The sequence below is a fragment of the Borostomias antarcticus genome, assembly GCF_949987555.1.
Source record: "Borostomias antarcticus genome assembly, chromosome: 2".
In the NCBI taxonomy this organism is placed as follows: Eukaryota; Metazoa; Chordata; class Actinopteri; order Stomiiformes; family Stomiidae; genus Borostomias; species Borostomias antarcticus.
Window position 1 is genome coordinate 40,540,629 of NC_140235.1, and position 18,780 is coordinate 40,559,408.

At 45.4% G+C, this 18,780-nt stretch overlaps 3 protein-coding genes across 4 annotated transcripts in view; 2 read left to right on the plus strand and 1 right to left on the minus strand.

The window, feature by feature from the left end:
• The first annotated feature begins 2,488 nt into the window (after nucleotides 1-2,488).
• Nucleotides 2,489-10,917, plus strand: plgrkt (plasminogen receptor, C-terminal lysine transmembrane protein). 2 transcript variants are annotated; one of them, XM_084452273.1, is made up of 6 exons: nucleotides 2,489-2,581; nucleotides 2,883-2,976; nucleotides 8,391-8,521; nucleotides 9,369-9,478; nucleotides 9,594-9,675; nucleotides 10,092-10,917. In XM_084452273.1, the coding sequence occupies exons 2-6, from the start codon at nucleotides 2,896-2,898 to the stop codon at nucleotides 10,168-10,170; spliced, it is 483 nt and encodes a 160-aa protein (XP_084308399.1). In that variant the 5' UTR covers nucleotides 2,489-2,581; nucleotides 2,883-2,895; the 3' UTR covers nucleotides 10,171-10,917. The 2 variants fall into 2 exon arrangements, with proteins under 2 accessions (XP_084308399.1, XP_084308400.1); XM_084452274.1 differs by lacking the exon at nucleotides 9,594-9,675.
• A 1,137-nt stretch (nucleotides 10,918-12,054) lies between these two features.
• Nucleotides 12,055-13,679, plus strand: rln1 (relaxin 1; the record flags this gene model as incomplete). Its single annotated transcript, XM_084455574.1, has 3 exons — nucleotides 12,055-12,226; nucleotides 13,297-13,350; nucleotides 13,444-13,679. 3 exons carry the CDS (start codon nucleotides 12,055-12,057, stop codon nucleotides 13,677-13,679), a joined length of 462 nt encoding a protein of 153 aa, XP_084311700.1.
• A 3,447-nt stretch (nucleotides 13,680-17,126) lies between these two features.
• The window catches only part of LOC311321102 (tyrosine-protein kinase JAK2-like), a 40,536-nt gene continuing 38,882 nt past the window's right edge, over nucleotides 17,127-18,780 (minus strand). Inside the window, exon 24 of the mRNA XM_084452997.1 lies at nucleotides 17,127-17,483. Coding sequence (XP_084309123.1) covers nucleotides 17,376-17,483 — 108 coding nt within the window. The 3' untranslated portion in view covers nucleotides 17,127-17,375. The remainder of the gene's footprint in view (nucleotides 17,484-18,780) is intronic.

Below are 18,780 nucleotides of genomic sequence, written 5' to 3' on the forward strand. Positions count from 1 at the left end.
TATTTGTTAGATATTTTTTTAATATTATTAAATATTTTTAAGATATTTTTTTAAATGTTGCTGGTGACGTGGTCGTATTAAAAGGGTTAAATAAAGCTAATCTTTTGATATATACAGTAGATAGATAGATATAAAACCAACAATAAAACCTACAGGGCCTTCCATGTTGGATAATTCCTCCTCGAAAGACAGACGTTCACTTGAAACTCTGAATTGTACTCAGCTATTGAATGGGCCTACAAGACTCAATCACAAAACACACAATCACTAATTGTTAGACTGGATCCTAACCCCATATCCTGAGAGTATTGTGAAAACTGGCATACTGTCTGACTGTTTCAATGATCAACCTATAATCTACTGTATATAGAAAATGAAAATACCCATAGAAAATCACCATATCATAAACATTTTATAGTGCAAGAATATAAATATATACTATTTTATTGAAGACCTAACTGGTTTAAATTGGTTTCAATTTCAAATGATACCAACTATGCAGGACACTTTGGACTGTCTTCTCCAATAAACTCAGAGGTAGACATCTGCCGTGGGTTAATTCTGGTTTGATACATCTTTTCAGACAGCGAAATTCAGCTTGGACTATATTTAGAACAACCAGGCACCCATTAGGGAAGTTTACAGACAGCTAAGAAACACAAGTAAAACTAAAACTAGAAATATAAAAGCTGCTTATGCCAATAGTCTTTCCAAACACTTTAAAAGCCCAAGACAGATCTGGAGAAAAGCAAATTACCTTGTTAATACATTTGGTAACCGGTCATTTTAGATTGCATTATTTAAGAACTTTCCGAATCATTGATGCCTTCAATCAACATTTCACCTCTGTCTTCTTGTGTTATAACCATCATACTTCTATTTTATATTCAACACCAGAGCACGTCAGCTTTAGGAAAAAGTGCTCTCTGTTCTCAGTGATCTAAAATCTAATAAGGGTTCTGATTTAGATGGACTTGAGGCGTAATTTATCAAATGGGCGGCCCAAGTTCTGATGTATGTTACCCCCTCACAGACCTGTTTAACCTGGGTCTGGTCTGGCCTGGCCTGGTCTGGTCTGGCCTGGTCTGGTCTGGTCTGGTCTGGTCTGGTTCTGGGTCTGGTTTGGGTCTGGGTCTGGGTCTGGGTCTGCTCTGTATCCTGCTCTGGGTCTAACAATTCTCTCTGACCAATCAGCGGTCAGCAGTGTTTACTCGACCTCACTGCAGCTGACTTGCGACCTCGATGGAGCAGGTCCTAAAAAAGTAACGTCTCACCTCTCCTCTACTCGCCTCTCTTTGCAGTGGAAAGCCCCAAAAAGCAAGTAGGGTAGAGTTGAGTAGGTACTTTTTTGGTGCGGTGCAAATGGGGCATTTGTCCACTGGTGAGGTACCATATGTCTAGAAACATCCAAGGGTTCTTTACTTGTTTATATTTTGTTCTTTGTCAGGACGCCCTCGAAAACAAGTTGGTAGCCTACATCTCAAGGGGTTTTACCCTGAAAATAAAATACATTTTCACCTGTTCAAGTCCAAAAAAAAGGAAGGGGGGGTGTTGTAAAGTCTGATAGCTGCACAAAGTAATACCTGAACCTCTTAGTCGATTTGGGTGGGAGGAGCTTGTGGCTCAAGGTGCTCCCCACCAGCCACAGCTCGTCATAGTGGGGATAGGAGGGGTTGTCCAGGACAGACTTCCGTTTGGTCTTCATCCTCCTCTCCACCACTACCTCCAGACTGTCCAGTTTTATTGCCCCACGACAGAGCGCCCCCAGCAGGCCACGGCAAAGAACAGAGCGCTGGGCTTTATAGGCTTAGGTTTAGTTCTACAGTAGTTCTCCACTGACCATCTAACAAATCTCCTCACCACTTCTGAAACACACGTTTGTGTCCATCAATGCTAAGGACCAAGATACATGACCACTAAGGTATCATTACTACGTAATGAAAATATACCTCCCCAGATAGCAAGCGGATCTGGGCCATATACAGGCCAGATCTGGCCATATACAGGCCAGATCTGGCCCTTGTGGCTTAGTTCCGGCCCATATATGGCCCAGATCCGCTTGTCTATCTGGGTCCTGCTCCTCTATTTGTGCAGTATTAGGCCAACACTAGGGGGAGACATTCTACAACATAATAGATAACGTGTGCCCCAAAGGAAGTCGGTTTGTCGGCAGAAAAGACAGATACTAAACAGCGACCTCTAGTGGCTGCTAAGAGTACCCGCACCCCTGCAGTTATAATCCACTACCACTAGTTATAGAAACAGGCAGGTTCCGTGGTGTCCTAATGGGTGACAGACTCTGATGTGTGATTTGGGAGACAAAAAATACATTGCTTTTTCTTGTACACACAATGCAATAATAATGTATGTAGCCTACAGAGTTTTAGTGTTTTATAAGCCCATGTGTGCACGACACTACAATAAACAAATAATATCCTGTCTGTCAAAAATCTGACCAATGAGGGAGGCGCTTGGGTTGTTGTGGGCGGGGCTTGTTACCAGCATGCCCTTGGAACTGAAGACAGCTCATTATAACTCGTTATTAATAGTAGGTAGATAGCGTATCTGCGAAAGACAGACGGTATGTACTACAAACGACATCGTGGAACAATGTTCTAGCAATATAATCTGGTTTTGCTTGTGTCAATACGATACACGTGGGATATGCGGCCATGCTTGCTTGCTAGCTGTCCAAGCATCATCTGCATGATAATAATGCTAATGCTAGCTAGCTAGCAAATGTCACCTAAAGTTAAACACCCCTGGGAGAGTTTTCCAGCTGTCTCCTTCGGGAGATAGCTTATCAGTGTGAATGAACCAAAGCTATCTTACTATATTCCCTCTTTCCGATCTCTCATTCCTTGTTCTCACTCTTTCATCAGCCACAGCGCCACCATGGGGTTCATGATGTCTAAATCCATGGAGCAGAATTTCAAGAACCAGCAGGAGTTCATGCTGCACAATGCCAGACTCCAGGTGAGACAGGCTGAGAGAGATATGGCCCTTACACACACCTGTACTGAGAGAGATATGGCCCTTACACACACCTGTACTGAGAGAGATATGGCCCTTACACACACCTGTACTGAGAGAGATATGGCCCTTACACACACCTGTACTGAGAAAGATATGGCCCTTACACACATCACCTTACCTTACCTGTACATCACTGTGAAATCCTCCATGACTGATTTTCGCCATTCATACATGAGACAAATGCCACGACAGCTGAGAGTCGGAATTCATCCCAATAACAATGATACGTAAATATTTGATCAGTAGTAGGCCCACGGTATCGAGGTGTAGGAAGGGTCTAATAATCAAATGTCCATGTTAATGATTCAGGACATGTAGAATGCCGATGTTGGACCATGAAGACAATCTCTGAGCAGATACAGTACATTACCAGAGATGGTCTTACGTAGGTTTAGTTTGTTTAAAATGTTGCTCCAATTTTAAATTGGGGTTTGGAATGATTCACTCGCCATCAATATCTCATGTCAGAAACCGTTCTGAAACTTCTCCGTTCTCAAAACTGCAGCTCTAAACATTTGACATGTGAATCCATTGTTGGTGATATTATATCAGTGGTCTCGCACAGTTCATTCTCCCTGTGACTAATCTATTAAACAGAGATAGAGAGGCAGTTAGGGTTTAAACCCAGCTCTTCCGTGCGCGCTGCGACCCAAAGCCTCGGCAGAGAGATCGAACACAAGTCTCGTGCATCTCTCTCTCTGTCTATACGACCCCTCAGTCCTCCATCGCTCTACAGAAACAGAGTGGGAGTTTTATTAACGTGCACCTTCCTCTAGAATATCTAACCTCGTCTAGGAGACTGAACACCTCAATCCGTTCGCCCCCCTGGCCAGTACGGCGTAAACAGCAGGTTTTATTGCAATCGTAGATGTCTTTGTTGCTGAAAAGAAGACTCTTTTTTTTCTTCATTTGGTGGTCAGTCTGTGTTTGATTCATTCTTGCCTGAGAGGGTGTCAGCGCCAGGGATCGGTGTTTCACCCCGATGATGAGGTTATCAGAGAGGAGAACGGCCCTAAGGCCTGACAGACTTATTAAGCACACTGTAAAATATCGTTTTGTTTTCGTCTCTTAAGAGGAAAAGGCTAGCATGCTGGATTATAGCTCCCGATACTTTATCCGATGAGCAGCGTTTCTACCACTCGGGGTCGTCTCCAGGCAAAACATGTTTTCTTCTTCTCGCCTCCTCTGTAAATGTAATCAACGATGACTAACGTTGGTCCGATCATTGGTCTCGGAGCGGCAGAGTTTGAGTTTATAAGATCACAGCCAAGACTACAGTCACATCCACTGCAGGTAGAGTTGTGTAAATGTAAATGGACTGCATTTATATAGCGCTTTTCCACCTTAGCGGCACTCAAAGCGCTTTACAATGGCCTCTCATTCACCCATTCACACACCAATGGCGGTAGCTGCCATGCAAGGTGCTAACCTGCTCATTGGGAGCAATTTGGGGTTAGGTGTCTTGCTCAAGGACACTTCGACATGTGGACAGTCGGAGCTGGGATTCGAACCGCTGACCCTTCGATCACTGAACGACCCGCTCTACCAACTGAGCTACAGCCGCCCCTAGTGTGTAGACAGACTTATCAGATCGATAGATATGTATCTGATAAGTTTAATACAGGGATTACGTTATTGCTATATTCAGCATGTTGTTTTTAAAAAATAAAAATAAAAAGTAGTTTTTCTATATTGTATATCTTATATATTGTCTATCTGAATAAGCTACGTGGAGAAAGGGTAGACAGTGTTGGGAACAGCATGTGCCAGATCAGACCAACGCTTACGCACCATTCAATGACGTGAATGAATATGTCACTCGTGACGTAAATGAGTAGAATTGACCCTGGCCGTTTGACAGGGCATCTGTGGTGCATCTCTGCCCCCTCGCTCCTGCATTAAGATGTCAGGGCGATTGGACCGGAGGAACGGCCCTTTTCTTGCTCTGTCAGCTTCTAACGTCTCCTCTCTGCTCTTCTGAATGGGACCAGGCACGCGTCACCCACGCACTGTGGTGGAAATCTAACACATCATTATCATCTGTTATGAATCCGTTTGCACGTCATGTCTCGTTTAATTGGAGGTTATGACGTTTTTGAGTCGATTCACTTAGATTGGAGAAGAATGGTAGATTAATGATAGGGTTTCGCTGGTCCAGACGTTGAGGGAAACGTGACCTTTACTATCATACTAATTAAAGTACGCTGGTGTGGTAGTTCAGTTTTATCAATATAATTGTTTTTTTCCCCTAGGGATGCCTTTTAAGAGCAACTTCCCTGGATCCGCCTCAAAATCAGATTACATATTTTTGCTTTTGGAAAAAGCATAGAAACAAGCATAGCCTCTTAATTCACTGTCAGTAAGGACTCCCAAAGTACGATGACAATGACAGTGCTGTTTCTGACTGTTTATAAAACTAGACAACTGAATAGTTGCTCTGAGGGAGACGGATAGATAGATAGATAGATAGATAGATAGATAGATAGATAGATAGATAGATAGATAGATAGATAGATAGATGGATGGATGGATGGATGGATGGATGGATGGATAGATAGATCGATCGATACGATAGATAGATAGATAGATAGATAGGTAGATAGATAGATAGATAGATAGATAGATAAATACGATCGATAGATAGATAGATAGATAGATAGACAAAGAGAGAGAGAGAGAGAACATGCATATTTTCCATAGAAATTCCTCACACTAACCTTACCACCATTTAGTGTGATCACACACCCCCAGGGCCGGTGGGGGCCTATCGGGGACCCCGCCTGCTCTTCCCGCCCTATCAGGGCCCCTCCCTATCAGGGCCCCTCCCTATCGGGGCCCCTCCCTATCAGGGCCCCTCCCTATCGGGGCCCCTCCCTATCAGAGCCCCTCCCTATCAGGGCCCCTCCCTATCGGGGCCCCTCCCTATCGGGGACAGCGTAGTATCGACCCCTCCCTATCGGGGCCCCTCCCTATCGGGGCCCCTCCCTATCAGGGCCCCTCCCTATCGGGGCCGGCGTAGTATCGACCCCTCCTGCTCTTCCGAAGGGAAGTCAGATAAACCTCTTAAGTGCTGTTTCTGTACGTGGCCCTTAATGAAAATACATCACACGCTCTCCGGAAGCCCTGCCTTTTAAAAACACATTATACTCTATCTAAACTGCCCATCTTCCTCCTCCGCTCGTCATCCTCCCTCCGGGGGGACCCTGCTCCCCCGGACGCCGGGCCCATCTCCGGTCCAGCTAGATGGGACGGCGGCCAGGGGTTGTAGACCCGACCCGCGGGCCGACGTCTGGAGGCTGCTCACGCCATCGCGCCCCGGTTGAAATACTGCAGATGAGAACGCCCACCTGGTAGATGGTTATCAGGCCCCCCTCCCCCCCCCCCCCTACACACACACACACACACACACACACCTGTCCAGTCCGGGCAAGCAGCAAGGGCCACCGGATACTGTAGGTGATGTATTTGACCAATGAGCTCACTGACCACGTCACGATGACGCCCGCTCCACACTCCACCTCTGTGTATCTCTCTAAAGCGAGACGTAATATCCACGTCTCCCTCAGATACTCTTGAGGTGGCCTCTTAGGCCCATCAGTGATGTTTAGGATGGATGGGTGAGGTTGACATCGCCCACCACCCTTGAGAAGCGGCGTTGGAGCTAAACCTAGCAGCCTTGCTCTGCTCAGCTCAGCACACTGCTGTGTTAGTGTGAGGAGGTTGATATCGGTTATCGATTCCTCAAATGTTACCCTGTTATCACGCTGTGGAGGGTGAGAAGAGAAGAGGGTGAGAATATCTGAGGTATTAAGGCGTGTTTGTATGGGGAAATAAAGCCTTTTTGGTTTGTATAGTCAGTCTGTAGCCTTTTACTACCCTTACCGGTAATTAAAATTGTCATGAAGACAATATGCTTTGATAAGTCTAGACTGTTCTTTTCAATGATGTCGCAATGTGTCCTTTTATGACACTTAGGACACCATTAGTGCCATAATGAGACATTGAAATGATTTGCCTCCATGACACCCTATAATCAGTGTCCTTTATACAGATCTAAATGTGGTTTTAGTCATTTTTTTGTGGCACATTTATTCTAAACAGTCATCTTTGACACCTGACTTTTAGTAAACAAAAAGCTCTTGTGTGAAAGGATTGTTACTCAGCCTCTCGCTGGTATAATGGCCACCCAGAAAGGCCAGTATGAGATAGCCTAGTTAGACGTCCGTCCTTCAGGTTAACAGGAAACGCATCAGACAAAAGAACCCACCTGACCTGCTGCAGGTCACCCTGGAATACGCCGTGGCAAAGGTGAGGGGTCAACGGTTGCTGTGACCTTTTGACTTTTTGCGTCTCTCAGGAGTGTGGCTGCGAGGGTCCATCGGCACGTCCTCAGCCTTCTGAGGGAAGGGATCATTTGTCCTGATGGGCAGCAGTGTGGGAGTCTGGTCACTTCTTTATTATCCCAAACCACCTCTCACCCTTTCTCTTGCTCCTTACCTAGCACCAAGCATCCCTCTCGACACACACACACACACACACACACACACACACACACACAGACACACAGACTTCCTCTTACCTGTCTTTGTTACCCTCATAAGCCATGTTTCCATCCACACGTTTTATGCGAATTAAGTTGTATCGAATTAAAAATGTCTTATGGAAACAGTAAAATCATGAAATCAATAAAAGTCATGAAAATCGACAAAAAGTTTGTACTGTCGATCTCATCGGATTTTCTCTTGTTCGATAAAAGTATTTTGTGATAAATGCTTTATCCGATTTAAAGCTCTAGATGGAAACGCACGTTCACCGGCTTTATTCACATTCATATTTTTAGCGATCCTCACACAATTCGATTGACAAGTGGATGGAAACATGGCTACAGACAGGTTCATGTTTGATCTAGTGATTTGATCTAATGATCTGATATTAATTATGAGGATGGTGATCTCACTGATCTGTGTCAGTGGTGTAACGGGTGCGTTCTCTTAGTTCCAGAACAATCTCTGGAAATCAGGGTTCTGGATCAGCTCTTTTCTCTGGGTCCTGATGATCTGAGCTGTTCGCCTTTGTGTGTTCTGAGATCTGAACTCAGATGTTCTGAGGTCTTCGTTCTCGGTTCCGTTTTCTGAGGTTCCATATTGATGTTCCACCGTGTTCTCTATTGTACGTGTTGTATGCCCTGTTCTACAGTAGTCCGTTCTCTATTCTGTATTCTAGTGTTTTTTATGTTCTGAGTTCTACAGGTTCTATATAGTGTTCTATGTTCTGTATTATAGGTCTCTACTCTATGTGTTGTACTGTGTTCTATGTTCTGCGTGTGTTCTGTGTTCTGCGGTGTTGGGAACCAGATGGAACGTCAGATCCTGATGCAGAACCAGATGAGAGAGAGGATGACAGCCATGCAGATCGCCTGGTCCAGAGAGTTCCTCAAGTACTACGGAACCTTCTTCAGTCTGGCTACGTTAGGACTGACCATGGGGTGCGTTCCACACACACACACATACACACACACACATACACACACACACACACACACACACACACACACACACACACACACACACACACACACACACAAAATCACACACAAAATCACACACACAATCACACACACACACACACACACAAAATCACTCACTCACACACACAAAATCACACACACACACACAAAATCACTCACTCACACACTCATGCTGTAACAACACACACTCACCAACGCACACCATAGAACATTTTGGTTTGATATGGTAATTAGGGTAGTCGGATAAAATGACCACCACACTGAGATGTGTGTTGTTTTCCCAGTGAGGGGTGACAGTCCTGTGTGTCACCATGTCCCTCTGAGGCGTCACGCCCACGGATGTGTGTGTTGTTGTCACAGTGAGGGGTGACAGTCCTGTGTGTCACCATGTCCCTCTGAGGCGTCACGCCCACGGATGTGAACACTCAGATAAAGAATCATGTCTGGAAGGCCGGTGGCCTTTAACATCAATACCACTGGTTTATTCACAGCAGGACCAGAGAGAGTGTGTGTGTGTGTGTGTGTGTGTGTGTGTGTGTGTGTGTGTGTGTGTGTGTGTGTGTGTGTGTGTGTGTGTGTGTGTGTGTGTGTGTGTGTGTGTGTGTGTGTGAGACGTAGGTGTGTGACGGAGGTGTGTGACGGAGGTGTGCTCACACACGCCTGCTGCGTGTGTTTTTGTCACCGACACAAGCCCCTGCCAGGTGTTGGTAACAGTGTGACTTCCTTTTGTGTGTGTGTGTGTGTGTGTGTGTGTGTGTGTGTGTGTGTGTGCGTGTGTGTGTGTGTGTGTGTGTGCTCCTTGCAGTGCCATTAAGAAGAGGAGGCCTGCTCTCATGGTTCCCATCGTGCCTCTCGGCTTCATCCTGGCGTATCAGATGGACATGGCCTACGGGTCACTCATCTACCGCATGAGGGGTGAGACGCCCTCTCTGACACCAGGGGGCAGGGTGGGATTTAACATTCAAATCTAATCAAAGCTTTATTTGTATAGCGCATTTCATACACAGAGGCAACACAATGTGCTTTACAGAGAACAAGGGAGGAGGGCATACGACCAGCCCCTACATATTCCAGAGGGAAGCAAAAAAACAGTTTCACCCGCAGCCAGAAAAGTGAGCTGTAAAAATTCTTCCCTGACCTCTCTCAACGAGACGATCGAGCAAGCTGGAGTATGTTTTTCTAACGGCTAAGAACATTTATAGAGCAATAAATTACATTAAATTACATTTTCAGAGCAAAAAAGGGCTAAAAACATCATAGGAGAGACACGGCAGACACTGGTGTGTGTCTGTGTGTGTGTGTGGTTGATTGATTTGATTCACAAACTGCTTCCAGGGCTCAGAGCTGTAAAGTCTCTCCACCACCAGTTCTACCAGAGACAGACCGTAGTCCGTGCTTCAGTATACAGTCATGACATCACTATTACAGGAGAGGTTCTAGTCAGTTCTGCTGTCTGATTGATGACCTATTCTTCCTTCTTCCCTGTGTGTGTGTGTGTGTGTGTGTGTGTGTGTGTGTCCCCGTCCAGGGGAGGCAGAGAGCATCATGGTGTCCGAACACGACCGCTTGGACCTCCCCCACGGGACGCCGACCTACGAGAGTATTGAGAAAGCCCGCCGAGCACGTAGTCACCTGACCTCCCTCCTGGAGAAATAGCTAGAAGCAGACCCCCCCCCCCTCCCGGGGGCCAGACACCCAGCCGTCCAATCACCACAGCCCCTTCCGCAAGATAAAACGAGCAGGGCAATTGATTGGTCCATGCCTTGACTGAGAGACAGTCAAATTCTACAGCCATGCACATCACGATTTAAATTACCCATGAGCCTCTGAGCCATCTGATAATGTCTCAGAACCCTCTCTAACGCTGTTTGGATTCGTGGGGTGATTTCCTGGACACTGGTTATGGTGAATCTACACACCGTTTGACGGAATCCTTCATAATCTGCGTCCATGAAACGCCTTTAAGCGGACTCTCTTTCTAATGGTGCTGTGTAAAGATAAATATATAATTCACTGGGGGAAAGTATTGAGTACTAAAATAATAGTACACAGTACTGATGCACTTCGGTATGAACACTTCATGCTGTCCATGCGTTTGTTTATAGTTTGATCAGCCTCCTTGTTCTTGGAAAAAAAATATGTTGCACTAATTTTTATTATTATATATCCTATCATTTACCCACATTATTTTTGCTAACTAAACGTGTGGGTAGAAAAAGGCATTTCTATAATGTATTGTCTTGTGCATTTTGGCAGAGAAAGCCATTACTTGGGTTATACAATGAATTGAGATCTAGACATAAATGCTGTATAATTATGTACATACTGTGCCGTTATTACTGCTGAAACTGAAGCTTGAATAAAGACAGTCTGTTTCAAAGATTTATGATGCCTTTCATTCCGCTAAAAACGCATGGCCCTCTTGAAATTGAAAACACATCTTTCTCCTTTGTGGACATTGTGGACTTTTAAAAGCCAACAATGTTAAGACTTAATTTGTTTGCTCTGGACCCAGGAGTTGAAAGCCCAGCGGCGATTTAATATCAAAATATTGAAAGTAAAATAACGGTAAATTTTGGTAAAATCTGGGAAGGTAAAAAAACGGTAAAATCTGGGAAGATACGTGGTAAACTCTCCCTCTAGGTGGCGCATCGAGCCTTCGTAGGCTGAGGTATACCTTGGCTAAGGAGGCTCTGGGAAACTGAGTCCGAAGGTACTAATGATGGGTTAGTAGAGAACAGACGGGGGACTATAGAAGTTACCAATGAACCAATGATTAGGTAATGAGTAGTTATTGATTAACTGTGATTAGTTAATGAGTAGCTAAGCTAACCATTGGTTCTTCTGTAACTAGCATCCGTCAGTAACTAACTATTACCTAATCATGGGTTTTATTTGCATAAAAATAATAGGAGAGACTTTTTAACATAGCTCACTATGTTAGGCCTACACAATTTTTCCACACAATTTAGAAACACTAGAAACTGAGATTATAAAGTATATTTACTTTATAAATCTTTACTTATGACGTATATTTCCGGGGGTGCATATGATACCCCCTTCTAGACTAAAATATCGTGTGTGTGTGTGTGTGTGTGAGAGAGAGAGGGAGAGAGACAGAGAGAGAGAGAGCAAGGGGGAGGGGGGTCTTATTATGTGAGGTCTTATTATGACTCACAGTACAGTGAGGTGTGGGCTATATAAGGTGGACTTGTAGGAAACAAAGCATAAGAGAAGCCATCTAAAAGAAGACAAGAGTCCAGAGAGAAGAAGAGAAGACTCGAAGAGAAGCAGCAGTCCACAGAGAGAAGCCATCCAGAAGAAGACAAGAGTCCAGAGAGAAGAAGAGAAGACTCAAAGAGAAGCAGCAGAGAGAAGACTCAAAGAGAAGCAGAAGTCCAGCATTCCAGGAAGGGGAAACCAGAACGCACCTGTAGCTCGGGCGAAGTTTTAAAATCCTCTCACAGGATCAAACAACGTCGGTCATCAAAATGCTTCTCAGGCTCACAGCTGTGATGTGTGTCGGTAGCATGTTTATGTGTATAAGCGCCCAGAGCCTACCGAGAGACTACGGGGTGAAGCTGTGCGGCAGAGAGTTCATACGAGCTGTCATCTTCACCTGCGGAGGGTCCCGCTGGAAACGATCCTTAGAGGGAGACTTGGGTGAGTAGATGTTATTTTAGATCATGCAAACAACTGCTGATTGTTTATCTAGGCTTATATATACTGTTGTACTCAAACGCGCCCAAATTATTGTTTTGTAAACTTACATGTTCCCCGTCTTCATAAATAATACCAGTCTCTTCCAACATATTGAGACTACTCAATTCTGAGCGCATTGGGGAAATACAGTACGTAAAAGGATGAGACCATTCTAATGACAGATGAAGTACATTTTGTAAAATCTAAAAATCCCAGATAAACGTGAGTGAAACGTGAAATAGTCTCAAAGGCTTTCAGCTTCAGCACCACGGACAGGTGCTGTGATCGTCTCATCACTGTCTGGGTCTGGGATGCACTTGAATAACTATCTTTACCGGCACAAAATATGATATTTCTATTAAAAACATCGAGGACGTTCGCACGTCTCAATATTGATACCAGGTTTCACTTTAAAGGCAATGTGGATCTTAAAATGACACTGTAGAAAAATATATGGTCATTCTAACAGCCCTTTCTTAGCCTATTTCAATTCTGCGTGATTATTTTACAAATATTCCTTTCTTTCTTCTTCATAGTTTTACTTACAGTAGCTTCCTAATTTTGTAAAGTGAAGTTGAACCTGTTTGTGGAGTGGAGCCGTTGTGAAAATACGCTTTATTCAAAATTATCCTGAATATCTTTTGGTGTATGTATGTAGCTGAGCCTACTACACTGTATTACGTCTATACAGTATATATTACGTCTGTATATTCGTTTTCTTTTTTACTCTTCAATCTGAAACGCGTTGTATACGTCTACTGGGAAGATGGTGCTGATTTTCATTTCTTGTTGTTTCCTAAGAGCAGGTAGTTCTGTTATTGTTGCTTTTGTTATTATCATCTGTTTGATTTGCTTAGGGGAGGGGGGAGGTGGGTGGATTCTAAAAATTGAAAATTTATAAATAAAATATTAAAAAAGAAAAAAAAGAAAATACACTTTATTGATTGATTGATCTATTGACTGAACCAATCAGATTGATCTGTGTACCTGACTTGTCCCTGTGCTCTGTGCCCCCCCCCCGCCCCCCCCAGAACCCCTCCAGCTCAGCTCCTTCGGTGACCTCACAGAGGGAGGGGACCGGCTTCGTTGGCAGAACGGATTAGAAGTGGCCGCCGCCGCCGAACCCTCTCCTCTCCAGCTCCCCTCCTCCTCCTCCTCCTCCTCCCCCTCCTCCCTAGCGGATCTCCTGGTGATGCTGGGTGGGCGGGGCCACGTCCAGGAGCCACCAGCGAACGCAGAACCGCTGGAGGGCCCTCGGCAAGCGGCCATGTTGGTTGGCGGCGGCGGCGAGCGGGGGCGGGGCCTCGCCCTGGCTTGGTCCCAGCCCAAGATGAAGAGGAACTTTTCCCTGGGCGTGGCCGGGATGTGCTGCACTCAGGGCTGCACCAAGAACGACATTGGCCGCCTGTGTTGAGCCCGGGGGCGGGGTTAAAACGCAGGGGGCGGACTCATACCGCGGAGGCTCCACCCCCTCTACTACCGATACCATTCCAGTATTCACACTAATGTACTTCCCAGAATGCATAGGTGTTTTTTAAGGACGCTAGTGTGGTTATTGGACGTTAGCTGGTCTGTGGTCTGGGTGTAAGTGATAAGAATGTCTTCGTTTCACTGTTTCAACACTTTCATGATGATGATGATGATGATGGTGATGATGATGAGTGGGTTGTTCATGGGTGATGATGTCATCAAGAGAGTTTTGGGTTTGTTCAGTTATATGTTCAATATTAAAATACCGAGACAGCTACACTGCGATCGATACCCATGTAGTTCATTATTTGTTATCTGTTTTGCTGATGCAAGAGCACTGATGTATTATCTTGATCAATAAACGAAGTGTACATCTGTCCCTGTTACACCCCCTAAGAACATGCCATTAAGATACTATGTAAATACCGAGCAGAGCTTGAGTGAATTATGTTATAAAATGTATGTAAAAACAATAAAAAAAATATTATGATTATCAACTACATTTTGGGTTCAGATTGTGTAATTTACAGATAATTGAAAGTGCAGGACGTTGAAAAAGCGTAAACAACCAGGGAAGCTTCTTCACAACAGAGAAGCAGGAATGCGTCGAAAACAATGATCGCTTTTCTTCTACGGCAGACAATAAGCGTTGTGTTGTTGGACCCTGAGAGGACCCACACCGCCATCCCATAATCCACCTGCCTGGGTTCGGTTTGGGCTGACTGACGCCACGGTAACAGTAACCCAGTTAGCGCACCTGTCATACAGGTTATCTGTAACCTGATGAAATCTTACAAGTCCACCGCGCCACTTTTTATGAAATAAGAAGCTAAGATATTGTCGCACCGCTGCCTGTTTTCGTCATCCAGGCGCAGCTGAGTTCATCCCTGAGGACAGTCATGTATATCAAAGGCTAGAGCAGGGGCGAGTTCAATCTGAGAACGGTGCGCGGCGTTTTGCTACAGTTTCCCGCTTGAACGACGTTTTTTCTTGAAACGGTGTGCAACAGGCTTTGAGGTACGTTTTCTCTCGTTTGGTGGATATGTCAGAGGTGTTACCCAATCAGCAGCGACCTGTATATAAACCCTATTCATATTATTAAATATGAATAGGGTTATATAGTCATATTAAAGTTGATCTATCTACTGTATCTATCTTTTAAAATGGAAAAGATGCAGTTCAACTACAAATACTTTATATAATGAGGAATTGGCTGATACAAAACCAAAGACATTTTATAATCAATCAAGCTCTCACCATAATATTCCCTCTCCCACGGTAAACTAACATTCAGTTTGAAAACAGGACAAACTGTTGCTTGTATAAAAAATAAAAAATAAATACAAACAATAAAAAACAAACATTCCTCTTCATGATCATAGATAATCTCATTTTCTAAGAGAAAATGATGTGTTCCCCAAAAAACACACTAACACCTCGTGATTCACACAAGACATGAGTGCTAGGACCGTATAAAAATATCACAGGAAGACAAATGAAAACAAAGAAAATTATGAAAACAGTCATCCATCATCATACTACTGTTCCAGCAAAAGTGTGTGTGTGTGTGTGTGTGTGTGTGTGTGTGTTGTCCTCGTGAGGTGGGTCCGCAGGTCAGAATGGGAAATTAGAATACAGGAAGTCAGTGTTCCACATACAGTCTGTAGAGAGGGAGGTTCTCTCCTGTGACTCAGTCCAGACAGGTCACCGGACTACCAGGCTCTTCGGCAGGTAGAGGGAGCGTGTGTGTGTGTGTGTGTGTGTGTGTGTGTGTGTGTTGTCCTCGTGAGGTGGGTCCGCAGGTCAGAATGGGAAATTAGAATACAGGAAGTCAGTGTTCCACATACAGTCTGTAGAGAAGGAGGTTCTCTCCTGTGACTCAGTCCAGACAGGTCACCGGACTACCAGGCTCTTCGGCAGGTAGAGGGAGCGTGTGTGTGTGTGTGTGTGTGTGTGTGTGTGTGTGTGTGCGTATTGTGGCCACCCAATCAGTCGAAGGGGACAAAGCCCTTCAGCACCAGGGACAGCGGGGCAGACGGGCAAACAGACGTCTGACATCACTGCATCCCACTCCCCGGTCAGCTGACGGGGGACACCGCTGCTGCGCTTCAGCCGATCGAGAAGAGAAAAATCACACCCAGGCGGTGAAGTAAGCGGTGCGTGAGTTTTTTTTTTTTTGGAGCGATCGCCTCCGATCTTCAACAGCTGTCAAAGACCCTGGTCAAAATCTGCTCTCGTGTTCCGAGTCCTCGGTGGTGTTTGCGCCTCCCACCGTTACACTACAGTGGTTGCCAGTGTGTGTGTGTGTGTGTGTGTGTGTGTGTGTGTGTGTGTGTGCGCGCACTAGGGCGCTTAAAACGTCTTTGAACTTTCAGGAGAAATGTACCCTTTAAGTGACATTGTTCTCTAAAATCCTCAATCCAGCACAACAGTCAAAAGAAATATTAGAACATCACACTGTCCTTCACATCTGCCCAGCGTATTATACAGTCTCATGAGTTACATTTAGGGGGGTGAAAATGAAGATCTGCCCATCGGCAGGAAACGATCCAGTTCTGGGGCGTGTACTCTGTATTAGTCCACATTCACAATTATTACGTTAAGAATTCTTCCCTTTGACGGACAAGAGCAACATGATTCTACAGTACATACTGTACGGTTCGTTCTATCGGTAGAAATGTGACAGGAGGGCTTCGGTCTTTGCTGCGATCTTTCTCTGGATGTGCTGCGCTGCATGCTCTATCACAGCCGTAAACAACGACAACAACAAACAACAACAACGCCTCAAAACATGTTGTGCTGTGATTGGCTGACTGGGTAATCTGGGCCTTCTCTGGGCCTTCTCTATTTCCGTTGGTCATTTTGGTCGGTTACAAAACCAATATATAACCTCCACTGATGCTTGTGGTGACTGTTGCTGGGTTACCACACTGGATGCAGGCAACAATGAAACAGGCTACAAAGAGTCCTTCTCAAGTGTCCTTCTCAAGTGTCCTTCTCAAGAGTCCTTCTCAAGAGTCCTTCTCAAGAGTCCTTCTCAAGAGCATTACACAAACAGTTGAGAAGTAAACGAAGCTTAGGAGATGCCAGGAGCAGCTGTACGTTCCATAACACACGGCCGTGACGCTGACTGAGGTTATGTGACACAGTAACAGAGGGTCAGCTGGGCTCCAACCCCCCCACGGCGGTCTGTGAGTTCTCCTAGTGACCCCTGGTCCCTTTCTCCTCACTGTCCCCCCCCCCCCCCCCTCCTGGACCAGGGCTGGTTTGACCCGGTTTGACCTCTGGGGCCCGGGGCCGGTCGGACGGGTCTTTGTTCCCGTGGGGGAGACGGGGCCCGAGTGGGTCAGAGGGCGTGAGCGTGCGTAAGGGGGTGGTTGGGGTGGGGGGTTGGGTTTCGGGGGTGGTTGGGGTGGGGGGTTGGGTTTCCACACTCCCAGTTCTGGTAAAGTGGACCTCTGAGATTAGAGGAGCAGGTGAGGTCAGCATGGTGGCCGTGTGTCCGCCTGGATGAAGAGACCCGGAGGATGGACGATGACGGGGGCGGTTGGGGGGCGGTCTGGAAGGCCGCGCCATGTCTGCGTTGCCCTGGTCAGAGGGGGGCGGGGCCCCGGGGCTGGGGGGGGGTCCGGGGGGGGTCCTAGCTGTCCAGGCAGTCCCGGATGCTGTCCATGCTCTGCGCCAGCTTCTTGAAGGAGGGCCGGAGGGAGGGGACGCAGCTCCAGCACTCCGCCATGACGCTCTGGATCTGGAGGGGGCAGGAGGGAGAGGGCAGGAGGGAGATAACTACCCCGGGGGGACACACATCGCAAGACGCCGTGACCATGAGGGGCGTCTGAGGCATCACAGTACAACAGAGACAGAAGTGACATGTCAATCAGTGTAACGTCGTGTCAATGACAACATGAGTCTAAATGATCGTATGTTTTTATTTTGCATGTATTGTTGTGAGGAGATGTTGAAGTCCAGAGCCTTTTGTGTTTCTGTTTACTGTTTTTTCCTTGGTTTGTGTGTTGTTGTTTTTAGGGATGCACCGATGCATCGGCCCATGATGGCCTTGTTGACTGCCATCAGCCCATCGGCAAATAAAATGACATTCACAGATGGTAGTGGCTGATGTTATGTCACAACAATTACGGCTTTTTTTTGTTGCAAAACGTGTCCTACCCAGCTGCAGATTCAGAGAAGATCTGTGACATAACGCCGCAAACGCACGTGTAGTTTGCTTTCAAATTAAAGTGAAATAAAAATCAGCTTTTTGGAACCAAACACTTCATTTCTTTGTTCCCCTGGCACAAAAGGGGGAATAAAAATAAAATAAAGTAAACATCGGCCAGATTGTTATTTTAAACATCGGCATCGGCCCAGAATTTTGCAATCGGTGCATTATAATTGAAAAAAACACAAAAAAAACAGTGCTACGAAGACTGCTAACGTGTAAATTAGTGTAACAGAGACTGCTAACATGTAAATCAGTCTATCAGAGACTGCTAACGTGTAAATCAGTCTATCAGAGAGTGCTAACATGTAAATCAGTCTATCAGAGACTGCTAATGTGTAAATCAGTCTATCAGAGACTGCTAACATGTAAATCAGTCTATCAGAGACTGCTAACATGTAAATCAGTCTATCAGAGACTGCTAACGTGTAGATCAGTCTATCAGAGACTGCTAACATGTAAATCAGTCTATCAGAGACCGCTAACGTGTAAATCAGTCTATCAGAGACTGCTAACATGTAAATCAGTCTATCAGAGACTGCTAACATGTAAATCAGTCTATCAGAGACTGCTAACGTGTAGATCAGTCTATCAGAGACTGCTAACATGTAAATCAGTCTATCAGAGACTGCTAACATGTAAATCAGTCTATCATAGACTGCCAACATGTAAATCAGTCTATAAGAGACTGCTAACATGTAAATCAGTCTATCAGAGACTGCTAACATGTAAATCAGTCTAATAGAGACTGCTAACATGTAAATCAGTCTATCAGAGACTGCTAACATGTAAATCAGTCTACCAGAGAGTGCTAACGTGTAAATCA

Bases quoted from the DNA above. Each gene is read 5' to 3' on its own strand.
- plgrkt (XM_084452273.1), top strand. From the start codon at position 2,896: ATGGGGTTCATGATGTCTAAATCCATGGAGCAGAATTTCAAGAACCAG. The intron at 2,977-8,390 runs GTGAGACAGGCT...GTTGGGAACCAG, and splicing joins TGCACAATGCCAGACTCCAG to ATGGAACGTCAGATCCTGAT. The intron at 9,676-10,091 runs GTGAGCTGTAAA...GTCCCCGTCCAG, and splicing joins TTTCACCCGCAGCCAGAAAA to GGGAGGCAGAGAGCATCATG.